At 38.8% G+C, this 15,150-nt stretch overlaps 1 protein-coding gene across 1 annotated transcript; it reads left to right on the top strand.

The window, feature by feature from the left end:
• Positions 1–1,697: 1,697 nt before the first annotated feature.
• CD93 (CD93 molecule) lies at positions 1,698–5,709 on the top strand. The gene has a single exon (XM_036750258.1). The coding sequence runs from the start codon at positions 1,878–1,880 to the stop codon at positions 3,888–3,890; it is 2,013 nt and encodes a 670-aa protein (XP_036606153.1). The 5' UTR covers positions 1,698–1,877; the 3' UTR covers positions 3,891–5,709.
• The last annotated feature ends 9,441 nt before the right edge of the window (positions 5,710–15,150 follow it).

Raw genomic sequence — 15,150 nt, 5'->3', positions numbered from 1 at the left:
GTGGTGACTTCCATTAAACAAGTTGTTCCCACAGTTTTTGTTGCATTTCTAAGCTATTAAAGCTTAAAACCGCTTAAGACTTTGGGGCACCCTGCACTCAACACTGAGTGAACTCAATCAGAATTCTGATGTGATCATAATTAATGCTCCTTTACCATTGCCTGTTCACTAGGATTAACGTGGTATTCTCCCCTTAAAGCAAGTTTAAATTTGCTTAGAGAGAACAATATTTAAGTGAGGGGTTAGAAAAATGTAGGGTTTACTTCTTCCTTCGCATGTTGTCTATTTGTCCCTTCAGAAAAGAGCTACATCTGCATTTATTTTATTTTAAAATAATTTTATTTTATTTCCTTTTTGTTATAAATTCAGATTTCTGATTTTATCCCACGTGGCTAATATAGATCTTATTGACCTCGATTTGTCTTCTTTCAGCAGAGGGAAGAAATGCATACTCTTGGGCAAAGAGGAGATAAGGCACTCCTTTCATCCATACCAGGGCCAGAACTGACGGACGCTGACAGGGATGCTTCAGCCTGAATCTGCAGGGAACGGATATTGTCAGCATTACATGTATATCTAGGAGTGGTTATGGATACTGAGGCAAAGATTAAACTTTGCCTTTCCTGAACCAGACCTTTACCTGCCAGGCTGTGGGAAGTGGGGGTGGGGGGTGAGGGGTGATGGGAAATCCAACTTCTTCATTTAGGGGGTGTGTGTGTCTGCGTGCGTGTGTGTGTCGATAACTGAGGAGACAGGCAGGGATCTTTAGCAATTAAATGGCTAATTATAGCGCAACAGGGGAATTCCTGTAGCAACTGCCGTTTCTTTTGCTCTCACACAACTCTGATACTCTACCCAGAAGATTCCCAAATCCACCACATAGCTTTAACATCTGAGTTGAAGTCATCAGTTTTGAGCCCAAAGAAAATCAAGCCCAGGAGAATTTTTTTCCCCTTGCCAGGATGTTTGTTTGTCAAACAACCTGTTTCCTCAAGACTTAATAAACTGGATTCTGACAGCCTTGCAAACTGCCTACATAATCCAATTTAGTTTAAAATCCATAAACGGCTTGGGACAGAATTTGGAACTCAGACATTCCCACGGCCCAATTCCTATTTAGAGATTTGTTTCTCTTTTTAAAGTTCATGGAGGGGATGAACGATAAGGCTCTCAGTGTTAATTGAGAACATGAGACATGCAGAAGAAATGTTTGGTTTCTTCCCCAAAAGGTTGAAATCATGACTATCCATGTCATCGGGCCCCAAGATCTCAGGGCCACCTCTTTTCCCCTCACCCCACCTCACTCTCCCTACTCAGGGTACCGGGGTTGTTTGTGAACCAAAAAGCTGTTTTATACTATTACGGGTTAGCAGAAGTCCCTCCAATGAATATGAATTCTAAGCTCTTTACCCAAAAAAAGCCCTATTCAGATAGCAGCATGCCAGTTCAGTTTCTCATGCAGATGGGACAGAAAATGAAGCCAAAATAAAGTACAGTATCTCTGGGTTACATTTTTTTCCCCTTTCAGTGCAGCTTTTCCACAGGACTTAGCCAGGGACAAAGAGACGCTGAGTAGCTCCACTTGGGAACAACAAAATCATGAAGGCAACAGGAGTCACACAACTGTTCTCTACAGGAAGCCCCCATCTCCGGTGAGAAATAAGAAACACAACAGCCACAGGATGCGCCTTGGGTCAAGGGGACGTGAAACACCAGCTGCCTTTTGGTTCTCCTTTGTGTTCAGAGTGGATGAGTCTGTGCCTTTTAGATCCCATCTCTACAGCTGGGGGCTGAGATAGGAGCTCCAGAAGTGTAAGCAGAGGCAGCAGCCACTGGTCTGGACCTCATTTCTTGCTGAGAGAAAGCTGGGAGCCACGATGGGGACAGCCTTGCTCCCACCACTGATCCTGCTGCTGTTCATCCAGATGCTGTTCAGTGCTAAGTACTGGGCCAGGGCCAGCAATGAGGAGGAGGAGGAGGCAGCTGCTGTGTGTGCTGGGACTGCCTGCTATACTGCCCACTGGGGCAAGCTCAGTGCTGCTGAGGCCCAGCTTGGCTGCAGTACCAATGGAGGAAACCTGGCCACAGTAAAGAGTGAAGAAGAGGCCCAGCATATCCAAGAAGCCCTGGCCCAGCTGCCTGACAGGGAGGCCCCAGCCCGGACAGTCAAATTCTGGATTGGGCTTCAACGGGAAAAGAGCAAGTGTATGGACCCCAATGACCCACTGAAGGGCTTCAGCTGGCTTGGAGGTGGTGAGAACACATCTTACTCCAACTGGCATAAGGAACCCATGAACACGTGCATCTCCAAGCGCTGCGCCTCCCTCCTTGTGGATGTTTCTTCATTCTCACTTGCTGCTGCCCACTCGATCCCCAAGTGGTCAGAAAGTCCATGTGGAACACCAGGTTCACCAGTCAGGAACATTGAGGGCTACGTGTGCAAGTTCAGTTTCAAAGGTATGTGCCACCCTGTGGCCCTTGGGGGGCCTGGTGAAGTGACTTACACAACACCCTTTGGGGCCAGTAGCACTTCCCTGGCTGCTGTGCCTTTTGCCTCAGCAGCCAATGTGAACTGTGGGTATGGAGGTGAACAAAGAAGTCACTACCTCGTGTGCAAGGAACGAAGCCCCAACCTATTTGACTGGGGCACCCCAGGCCCTTTCTGTGCCTCCCCGAATCATGGCTGTGCCTTCAACAATGGTGGCTGCCAGCAGGAGTGCTTAGAAGGAGGGGATGGTTCATTCCTCTGTGGCTGCCGTCCAGGATACCGTCTTCTAGACGACTTGGTGTCCTGTATCCCCCGAGACCCGTGTCATCCCAACCCATGCAGGGGAAAGGCAAAGTGCAGTCCTGGAGGTCCTGGACAGCACTATGAGTGTCACTGTCCTGCAGGCTTCAAGCCCACTCCAAATCGTCTGGATTGTGATGATGTGGATGAGTGTAGTAGATCCCCATGTGCCCACAATTGTGTCAACACTCCTGGTAGCTTCCATTGCACCTGCCACCCAGGTTATGAGCCCCAAGGCCATAATGGAATGGAATGCTGGGATGTAGATGAATGTGCTGGGGACGGCTCCCCCTGTGCACAGCTTTGCATCAACACTGAAGGCTCTTTTCAATGTGCCTGTGATAAGGGCTACAAGACTACCGGGGAAGATGGAACCCAGTGCCAGGATGTGGATGAATGTGATGAGCCAGAAAACCCCTGTGAAAGCCTCTGCTACAATGGACCAGGGTCTTTCCTGTGTGGCTGCCAACCAGGATGGACTTTAGCACCCGATGGTGTCTCCTGCATTGTCAACCACACTGTATCGGGTCTTCCAGATGGCAGTCACCAAGAGAAGGATGAGAAGGAAGGAGAGAGGATGAATGAAATGGAAAATGAGGAAGAGGAAAAGGGGAAAGAAAAAGAGAACAGTGGTTCTTCTCCTTCAGTTTTGGACACAACCAAGAGACCCAAGGTCACCACAGGAACTAGCATTCCCTATAATGTGGCACCTACGATGGGGGGACCTTCCCAAGAGACTAATTCTCCCATCACTCAAGACCCTTCTAGGCCTCCTACATTCAGTAGGAAACCAAGAATTCAGGTGACCTACAGCATCCTTCACCCCACAATGATAGCCACTGATGAAGAATCACAGAAAGGAGAATCCTTGACCAATGGAAGCGATGATGACACTGATGATCAGAAATTGCTCCTGTTTTATATCTTGGGGACAGTAGCAGCTACTTTGCTTCTTCTTGCTATGGCCCTGGGGTTAGTGTTCTATCGCAAGAAGAAAGCAAAAAGGGCAGAGAAGAAGAAGTCCCCTCAGAATGCAGCTGACTGCTACTCCTGGGTCCCTGAGCAGGCTGAGACCAGGGCAGTAGAAAATGAGCACAGGTAAAGCCTGGCAATCTATAGGGAGGAGATGGAGGCAAGGGAAGCCAACAAGAGGGAGGTGGGAGGGAAGTGTTCTTGTTAGGAGGCTATGAACCCCAACAGAGATCAAACCGAAGTCAGGAGACAAAGCTACCACAATCAATGAACAATCTGTCAGAACAGTACTTTAAATTAAACTGCTACAGACACAAGGGTATTATGGGCATTTTGATATGTGTGTATACATGTAAAGAATATATAAATATATGTGCATAGTTCTTTGGGTATATGTCCACACACAATAAGAATGGACTCCAGTACCTATATTTGTGTAACGAATTATGGGCATTGAGAGCATTTGCCAAGACAATCTATGTTTCAGTCTATTGTCATCATTAACTTTAAATGACATTTTAAAATAATATATAAGTATATACACATACATACATTCATGTGTATATGCATATATATACCCACACATACATGTATATGTCAGCATGCTTCTCAAGTTTGGAACTGGAACTGAAGCAAACAATGGTAAACCTGTGCTCTGGGGACATTCTTTTTTGTGTCAATTCTCTTTTCAAAGCAGATGATTTGGACTTACATCTATTTCCTATGAGTGAGCAGCATACACAGTACCTTTAAAACCAGGGACAGAATTTGTGGGGACCTGGATTTTGGTTCTGTGGTTACATAAATGTTTCATGAGTCTCAACAGCAGGCATCCACTGTCCCTTTTCATGTTCTGTTGGGGCTTAATTGAATTTTTTTTCAACCAGCATTTTGTGAAGTTGTTCATGATAGGAAAGAAAAAGAAGAGGTTGGGCTAGGAGAAATTATATGTTAAAAATTATTTTTTTTAATCTTTTCATTTCTTTTCAGTAGTCTTAAAAAAAGCCGGTTGGATGAAAACCATGAATTCTTTTTTTATAACAGTGGAAATAGTCCCTCAGGTCAGAGTTGGTATTGAAGAGAGCACTTAATTAACACTGCATATGTTACCAAATAAATGTCTATTTTCTTGCTTGTTTTGCATGAGTTGGATATTGAAGGAACTCACTAGGATAGGCATGTATGAAGTGAATTTTCTTAATAGTTGTGTAGGATTCCTCTTTCCCAAATTGTTGGTTTCAAATCTATTCAGAACCTTATGATTTGTGGGAGAAGTTATTTTAAGTGAATTAAAGGTGCTATTTTTTAAATGTTTACCCCAAAGGTTTAAAGAAAGAAAAATAAAAAAGATCCAATTAAGCAATGCCCCTGGGACATTTTCAGACCTGGCTAGGTCAGATTTAGTCCCTGCATCTCTAGAAAGCACTGAGGCCATGTGGCAGCAGAATAAGGTCACAATTCATTAGGCTTGAACTTTATTGCAATGTTCAGTTACACGGTGAATTCAGCCCAAGGACCCACATATTGGTGAATGCGGTTTGGCAATAGGGATAAATTGTCAGGGGTCCTTCATGAACATGCTCTTAGAGGGATCTAAGGAACCACTCCTTTTTGCTTGAGCCCTGACTATAGCTGCCCAGATAAGTGATTCACCTGGGTGAAGAGCATCCCTTTTATACTTTATTTTTTTCTTTCTCTTGTGCCTGGGGCCAATTTGTCTACTGAAGTTCAACTGAATTTACATAATGTGTACATGTCTGTGTGTATGTAGGGTGGGTGGGTAGATGTCAGCTTCATATCTGGGATAAGAATTTATTTGGGGAAATTCGATAAGTCCCCATGGGCCTTTCTCAAAAGTGGATGAAAGAAATGTTGGTGACTGAGGGTAAAATTAACTTTCTTTCTTTCTTTCTTCCTTCCTTCCTTTCTTTCTTTCCTTCTTTCTTCCTTTCTTTCCTTCTTTCTTTCTTTCTCTCTCTCTCTCTTTCTCTCTCTCTCTCTTTCTGAAATGCTTGACAATAAGAATGGAAACTTACATGATATTACTGTCTTCCAGTTGCAATAACTATATTAGATGATTTTGTTCAACTCTTTATGTGGCAAAATTTTATGGGACAGAAAGTGTTCATTGGGAACTTATTAATGTGTCAAAACAAAATATATTTTTAAAGTGGGTAGAAGATTGGGGAGATAGCATGGTGTAGTGCAAAGGGCACAGGGTTTGGGAGACAGGGAATGTAAGTTTGAATCCCAGCTCAGCTATCTACTATGCGTGTGTATATAAAAGAAGAGGGTTGGACTAGATGACCTCTGGGGTCCATTCAGGCTCTAAACCTATGACTATGAACTTCTTTGCTAGCAGTTCTCAGAAGACAAACTGGCCAGTAGCCTTGACTTAACTGAACTAGCTGTGACTTATTTCTTCACCATTTCCTAGCATATCCATATCTGGACAGTGTGATACATAAGAGCTTTGTATCATAAACATCTGCAGTTGACAGGAAATCATAATACATTTGAAGAAACTGATAGCAAGATTTCAGTTTACCACTAAAGAGAAACATACTAATTAACAATAGATCAAAGGTGGGAAAAAAAATCTAAGGAGATATAAGAAAACAAACAAACAAACAAAAACCTGAAGTTTGCTTTGCTTTCATAGTGGGTGGTTATTTTCTCCATCAATTTTCTGTCACTATATTAAAGCCAACATAATACATCACTAGTCTTTGATTTTATAATTCTTTCATTTAACCTCGCTCAGCTGATTCCATAAGGTAGTGTGACAGTACATATAGAAAATATTGGAAGTATTTTGAAATTTGTATTAAAAATAAAACATATTAATTGTCATTTATGGTGGATATTACAGCCAGGAAGTGTTGAACAGTAATAAAGCATGGAATCAGTTGGAAGTTTAGGGTGGCTAATCTCATGGCATTATAGATTTCCTAAAGAAATTTTTGCCGAATTTCACTCTTTTAATTAAGTTCTTAATTTTATCAATTAAAATGACAGACATTCTGATGCAGTGAAAGAATCTTTATGAAAAAGCAATACCTGGAAAGAAAACTTATATAGGAAAACTATTTCAAAGCAGATGTAATTTATAACCATGATATTTTAAAATTAACCAGCTTAAAAGGTTCTTCTCCACATACCACCAGAATGTACAGAGACTTTTGCTTCTTAACGATTGCCTGCATTTTTACCAGGCTGCATGGATATTTGTTGATATCCCTCATTATTAGGAGGAGTCATCTGAGCAGCCGACAGGAATATAATGTGTTGCTTGGGACACCTTGGTGCCTTAGGAGACCTGAGAAAGTGACACTCTCTAAGACATTTCAAAATTGTTTTCCTGCTTCTAGGAATAATATGTCTTAGCATCTCTTCACAACTTGCCCGAGAGGATCACCTATCTCAAAGGTCGGGAAGAGTCCCAGAAATCCTTGGATAGTCCATAACAAGTCAAGTAAAGGGCCTTGAGAGGAAAATTTCATGTGGTATATTAAAATATTGATGTAAATTTCTATTTTTATTTTTCAAGAAGAAAAACCAATGGAGAGGATAAGAAAGGAAGATTAATTTTATGTAGTGCTTCTGAAGGTAACTTAAGATGATTTGGTTAGTAGGCCACTGAGATTTCTATTAATTTTCAGATAGGGTAGTCCAACCTGTCCAGGTTGTTGTCAATATTTTATAACTGGACTTGACAGTTGCCACGTGGCACAATCAAATTGACCACAAGGAGAAAGATTTTAGTCATCTGATACAAAATTATTAGTTTGATAATTCAGCTATTCAAACTGAAATAGGCCAATTGCACTAGTGTCCAGATTCTGTACTCATGTTAGAAGGAATATCCAATGCAATAATTGTACCTAAGATCACTTCAAACTCTTAATTTAAATCATTTGGAAATAATGACATTCATTATATAATGAAGGAAGGTTTTTCACTGAGACTCCTATCACAATGAGTGCTTTTGATTAAGCTCCTAGAAGGTTTTAATTTGCTGTCATGAGGCATATACTCAATTGTTAGTACACATTACAGTATATTCATTATTGTAATATAATGGAATATGATTCAGGACCACCCTACTCCTTGATCTTCAGGTCAGAGGCTAGATAGAAAATAGATAGAAGGAAGTCTTCTAAAGGTTTCTATGAGGGCGGGTAAAACCCTCTCTATTCTCTAGCTAAAGAGGGACCATTGATTTGCCTGTAGGAAGGGAAGAACTAGGTAGGCAATCAGACTACCTCAAAGTCCATACATGGCCATATCCATTAGGCTTTCCTTTGAGTATTTAATAATTTCAATCTTAATGTGAGCATCCATCACCAGAGCCTAGAAGAAATCAAGCAGCAGGACTGTTAAAAATTATTCCACAAACCTAAAATAGGCTCAATTCCTTCTACTCCTCCATTCTTTATCCATTTTCTTGGTTTCATAAGAATTTGTATTTGTGTGGGGAAGCAGTGAAGTGGGGGGAGGACACATTAACTGTCCCTAGGCAAACATATCAGAGTTGAGTGTAACCATCAATCTATACTATATGATTTCAAGTGATTTCAATTCAAGAAACATTTGTTAGGTGCCTACTGTGTGGAGGGCACTGGCTGTGAGGAAAAATGAGTTGGCAGACCATTGTGAACAAAGCTTTTTAGTTCTATCAAACCCCAAAGATATTTCTGCTCTATGAAATAACACACTTTATAATCTTATTAAGTCATGTGGGGGTACATTAAGGATAGATACTTTTGTCCTCTAAGCCTGATGATCCAGGGAGTAGAAGGAAGGAGACCAGAGTTGGGGAACTGGCACTAGGATGGATACCTGTGAAAAGGTAGATCTTGCTGACTATACAGATTGGGGGTGGAAAACTGTTGGAGAGGTTCTATGTCTATATCTGAATCTAGTACTGCTCCATGGCAATAGAGCAAATAATTTAAGAGGAAAAAATTTTGCATACAGAAATATATGCCATTAATGACTGCTTTAGTTTCATGTGAAAAATCTTAACTCCTCCCTACCCCATTCCTCATTTCTCCCCTTCCCCTTGGGGAGTGGGAGGGGTGGTGGAAGTTAGAAGAGTGAAAAAAAATACCTCTCATGGGTTTTGGAGTGAAGGAGAACTAAGAGCAGGATAATTATATGAAATGTCAATTATGTTTTCTGTCATTATTATAGTCTAGCAAAATGCTTTGTGGTTTCTTTTTAGTTATTCTTTTTAGCCCCAATATGCCCTAGTCTAACCAAATGATTTAAAGGCACAATAGAGCCGTATATGGTTCCTGGCTTCAGTTTATCAAAGATTCAATCATCTCAGTCTTAATTCCATGATGTTGCATGTTGTGTGTGTGTATGTGTTTTATTCCCACCACATTAAGTGGATGATTTAAGTAATTCTGATATCAGGCAGGGAAATGGACAAAATGACCTCTCAGAGTGAATTCTAGCCCCAGGATTCTGTGATTCTCTGCAGGGTTGTTGCTATGTAAAAAAGAAGGGGTGATTGTAAATAATAATAATTTTAACTTCTACTTCTGATTAATTAAGCATAAAATGTTTACTTTGGAACAATAATGAAGCATCTGCATGAGTAGAGGATATACGCTTTCGTTATGAGTGCATTATAAGCCTTGTGGAGCAGGAATTTTGATAATGTTCATTTCTGTACCCCCAGTGCTTAACATAGTACCTTACACTTATTGGACTCTTAACAAATGTTGGCTGAATTGATTGGGCTAGTATTCACCTTTTTCCCCTTAATGTAAATGTCCAGTTGGATGTGCTATTCAAATATCCTTTCCCTGCTATTAATACAGTCTTATTTGTAAGAAACCTCAATACTTTATTATATAAGAGCTTTTAAAAAAGAATATGGGTGTTATTATTAGGTACTTATGGTCTCAGCACTTACATGCCCATGGATATTTCATAATAATAGCTCAGAGACTGAAACTGGAGAAAAACATCAGTGCAATTCCAAAGAAACATAATGGCCCCTTTAGCACATGTAGGAAAACCCTTTCCTATTTTTTTCCTTCTTTGGTTTTCCATTGTATAATGAAGAAAACAGGAAAGCACTACTGTCTAGTGTCTGTAAATGTTTTTTAATAGGCTGTACCTACTTCCTTCACTTTTCACAGTGAAAGAAATGGTGCCTTCAACCTAGGAATATAAAAAAGTGAAGGCCTGTGAGCACTCTTCCTTCTGGCTCCAAGCCTAAATTCTTGAAACATGGAAATCTTTTAGAGTTTATTTCAATTGGGATCTGTCAATTTAGAAATGATAAAAACACTCAGTTTCCACTTGAGGATAAGGTAGCCATTTTCACACAAGATTTCACAAGATTGCTGATTTTACTCATCTCTTAAAAGGATATTTTTTCTGTAATAAATTTTATTTTGGTCTCTATCGTATATACAGGGCACGACCTTTTTTTTCTACCTTTGTTAATCTTATCTGCCAGGCAAGAAGGATTTCCTTCACTTACCTCAGCAGATTTTACTCCTTGATTCCCCCTTTCTAATGTTTTTTTTGTGCCATTTTGACTTGATATTCAATGAAAGACACAAAACATCTTGGTTCAGCTCTGTCTGAAATCACTGAGCATGGCAATAATTAAACCAAAATCTTTTTAAAATGTATATTTGGGATATGTATGTCTGTCTTACTATCCAAAGGTGAAATGTGGGGTTTACTCTCTCTGTTAAGGGGAAATCTATGCATAAATACTTCATAAGTTGTGATTTAAAGGAAAATACTTGAATCCTGTGCAATTTAGCAGAGGCAATACCAATCCAGTGAAGTCATGTATCATCTTTGTTTGCTTTTAATAAACATCAGCTTTTTTTCTTGTATTGCAAATGTAAAGTTGGCTACACCTTCTGTTGCCAAAATATACTAATAAAATTGGAAATAAATGTGTTATGGACTTGACTTAATACATTTGAAAGCACTATTGAAATATGTTACAAAGTTATGCTCTATGTTAAAACCAAAAGCATTGCTAGCTACTGCACATGTTATGATAAAGATGGCTCCAAAGCTGCCATTCCCAAGCAACATCCTGAACCTATGCCTTTTACTAAGGGTACTGCTTATACTTCACTGTTATAAAAAATATAAGCACTTATGAATTGATCTTTGAACCAGTACCATAAACTGGGCCAGTGTCTTGATCCATGTTTTATGGTTAAGGAAATGATGAACGGAGACAAGAAAAATTATGATTATATGTCATGATGGTTTGCTTACAAAATCTTAGGGAATCAGAAAAGAAATGAATTGCAACAATTGATAGCTTCAAAAAAGAAACAGGAAACAAAATAAATCCACTAAAGTCAACAACATTTATATATAGCAATAACAAAATCCAGATGAGAATAATAAAAAGGGAAGTCCCGTTCAACAGAACTACAAAATGCAAAAAACATCTGGAAGTCAGTCTACCAAAGTATTCTCAATACCTATATAGATACAATTTTAAGATGTTTTTTAATGAAAATAAAGAACTTAAATAATTGGAGAAATATTTTGTGCTTGTGGCTTAGCCATGTCAATATAATAAAAAATAACAAACTATTGGAATTAATTTACAGATTTAGTGCTATACCAATCAAATGATCAAGGTAATAGACTAAGGAAGAATCAGAAATGACTGAACTCAATAGCAGTATATATTACAAACCCCACAACACAAATTACCTATGACAAAAACACTGCAATTGATAAGCATTCCTGGGAAAACTGGAAAGCAATCTAACATAAATTAGATTTAGACTAGCATCTTGCCCTATATGCCATAACAAATTCAAAATGGATATATGACCTTAATATTAAAGGTCATGCCATTAAAAAAATGGAGGAGAACCAGATCGGACACCTTTCACAGATACAGCTATGAAGTGAATTCTTAACCAAACAAGGAATAAAAGTGATTACAAATATACAATATATAAATTTCAATTTCATAAAATTGCAAAGCTTTTATACAAATAAAAGTAAGTGACTAGGATAAAAAAGAAAGCATTTGGCCGGGAAAATTCTTTAAATCAGATATCTTTGATGAGAGTTTAATATCCAAAGTATATAGGCAGCTCGGTGCTGCAGTAGATAAAGTATTGGGCCTACAGTCATGAAGCTCTATGTTTAATTTCAGCCTCAGATACGTAATAATTATGTGACCTGGGGCAAGTCACTTAACTTCTGCCTGCCTCAGTTTGCTCATCTATAAAATGGGAATAATAACAGCAACTACTTCCCAAGGTTCTTATAAGGATAAAATGAGATAATATTTGTAAAGTACTTTGAAAAATTTAAAACACTATATAAATACTAGGTTTTGCTAATATTAATTATTACTAATAGAAATACGTAAAATCAAAAGTATTCCCTAGTAGATAAGTAGTCAACAGATATTAACTAGCAGTTCACAGAAGAATTTCAAACAACAGTATGAAACAGTGATTTGAAGAATACTTCCAGATCAATAATAAGAGGACCAAAAATCAAAACAACTCTGTGATTCAACCTCACAAGCAGCAAATTAGCAATGATTGCAAAAGACAGGAGTAGCCAGTGTTGAAAGAGTTCTAGAAAGTTGGGCACACCAATGCATTGTTGGAAAAGTTGTAAATTGGTACAATGATTTTGGCAAGCAATTTGGAATTATTCAAAGAAAGTTCAAAGACTGAAATGTCCATACCTTGGTCCTAGATATTCCACTGTTAGGCATGTACCCCAAGGAAGTCAATGATAAAAAGAAAAGCCCATATGTACCAAAACATTTATAGCAGCACTTTTTTTAGTAGCAAGAACTGGAAACTAAATAGATGCTCATTAGTTGTGACAGGGATAAACAAATTGTGGTACATGAATATATACAATATGGCTATGCTGGAATAATTGACGAATACAGAGAAGTTTGGGATCATTTTATAAAGCGATAAAAAGTGGGGAGAAAACCCAGAACTATGAAAACAATACACACAATGATCATAACAATACAGATGTCAACAACAATAGCCATAAAAAATTGAAATTGAATCCTTCAATGTGATCATACCTAAGCTCGATTCCAAGGAAGAGATATGAGAATTTACCTCCTCTTCTTTGCAGAGGTAGAGTGATTATGGGTATGGAATACTACAGATTATGTCAGACTTTTTCTAATTGTTGGTTAGTTTTACTAAATTGTTTCTTTTCCCTGTTAAAAAAAATTCCTTGTTATAAAGAGCTCTTTGGGAGGTGGGGGCGGGGGAGAGGAAGATTACCTTGCAAAATGCAAATGATGTAAAAACAAAGATATCAATAAAAATATTTTCTAAAGAAGAAAAATTATAGCAGCACGACATTACAAATCAAATGTAGACCTGATATGCCAATCCAAGGTCTTATTCTGTTATGTAGTTATGTAAACTTAGCGCTGTCACTAGGAATTTGATGGCCCACAGCCAATGCCACAAATCATATGTAGAATAAGCAACAGGAAAGGGATTCCATTGGATTGAAGATAAGACTCGAGGATACAGAGGAGCTCATGCTACGTGGTTGTTTACCATTTTAATTAGTTATTCTTGTTAACTAGTTAACTTGCTAAGAGAGGCAGTACACATTTGGTGATAGCAAACTGAACTTGGACTTAGAGAGGCAGGAGTCCAAATCCTGCCCCAGCATGCTGTTTTTGTGTAGATGGGCTAGTCATTTAAGTTCTCATTGCTGCTATAAAACTCTCTAATGCTCTAATATTTGGGCAAGTTACTAATCTCTATAATTGTACACAGATCCACACATCCACACTGGGGATTTCTACAATACAATGGAAATTACAGATTTAGGACAAAGGGAAAATAAGGGCATTCAATTCTGTTATTTCTATACTACTAAAGTATTGCAAATGTTATCAGTATCCTCTAAATTTGGAATCCTGGGGTAAGGTCCTTATTAGCTTGACCTAGTTATGTGCCTATCCAAGGTCACACAAAATTCTTCTTTCATTCTGTAAGTTCTACATCTTTTTGGCTAGGAGAATTAGGCTTAAAGTAGTGTTAACATATACACATACATACACATGCAGAGTATTTAAGTATACATTAAGTGTGTGTGTGTATGTATGTATACACACTCTCTGTTTAATGTGAAACTACTTCTATAATTATAGCATGAGCATTAATGCCAGTGTTATATTCAAACTTTTGTTTTGTTGTTGGAATAGATGACTGCAATCAACAGAGTTGCAAAGATCTCTCATTGGGATCCACACTTGTTTAAATTTGATGATTATTATAATAATACCTGACATTTATGTGCCTCTTTTTATACAGGGTGTCCCAAAACTCTTAGTGGGACACATTTAAGTTGCTAAAACTTAGAACTTGCACTGAGACTTTTGGAACATGCTGTATATTTTGTATTTTGTGTCTCATAACAACACTATGTGGTAATCGCTACCAATATTTTGATCTCCATTTTGCACATGAGGAAACTGAGGCTCATAAAAGTTAAGTGACTTGCCCAGGGTGACACAGAGTGTAAGAGGCAGCATTCGAATTGAAGCCCTGTCTTCCTGATTCCATGGCCAGCAATCTATTAGGCCACATTGACTCTCTGACTTGAATGGAGATTTTTTTTTGTACGTGCCTTGTCATGGATACCATCTGGAACATAAAGGGGAAGGAAGGAAAGGAACAACTATTTATTAAGTACCTTCTATGTGCCAAGCACTTTGTAAATATTATCTCATTTGAGCCTCACAACAGCTCTGGGAGGTAGGGGTTATTATTATCCCCATTCTACACTTGAAGAAACTGGGGCTGCAGGGGTTAAGTGATTTGGCCAGGATCACATAGTAAGTGTCTGAGGCTAAGCTTGAACTCACATGTTCCTGACTCTAGGCTCAGGGCTCTATTGACTATGCCTCCAGATGCCTCATAACATAAAGGAAGGACAGAGCACTGTGCTCTTCACATAATAATAGTTAGGAGAAAGCCATGGGCTTAACAAACAAGTACAGTGCCGTCGGGGTATATATGTGATGAAATAGTTTGGTGTTAGGTAGTGTCTAGATGGGCTGTGTTTTCACAGAGTTGCAAAATATCTTCAACTTATAGCAAAGATCCATTTGAAATTTTTCGTTAAACATATATGCATATGCACAAACAGATAGACAGACAAAGAGACAAGTCACCAATAGTAACAAAAAACCTAACATTCAAATAGTACTTATTACGTGCCAGACCTTATACTAAACTCTTCGCAATTATTTTCTCATTTGATCCTCACAAGTCTGGAAAGTAGGTATTATTATCCCCATTTTACAGATGAGGAAACTGAGGCAAACAAGGGCTAAGTGACTTGCCCAGGGTCACACAGTTAGT

Source organism: Trichosurus vulpecula, chromosome 3 (genome assembly GCF_011100635.1).
Source record: "Trichosurus vulpecula isolate mTriVul1 chromosome 3, mTriVul1.pri, whole genome shotgun sequence".
Classification (NCBI taxonomy): Eukaryota; Metazoa; Chordata; class Mammalia; order Diprotodontia; family Phalangeridae; genus Trichosurus; species Trichosurus vulpecula.
The sequence above is the reverse complement of the archived record's forward strand: the minus strand, read 5'-3'. Positions and strand labels throughout refer to the sequence as shown.

What these genes read in the sequence shown, in the direction of transcription:
- CD93 (XM_036750258.1), top strand. Translation starts at nt 1,878, where the DNA reads ATGGGGACAGCCTTGCTCCCACCACTGATCCTGCTGCTGTTCATCCAG.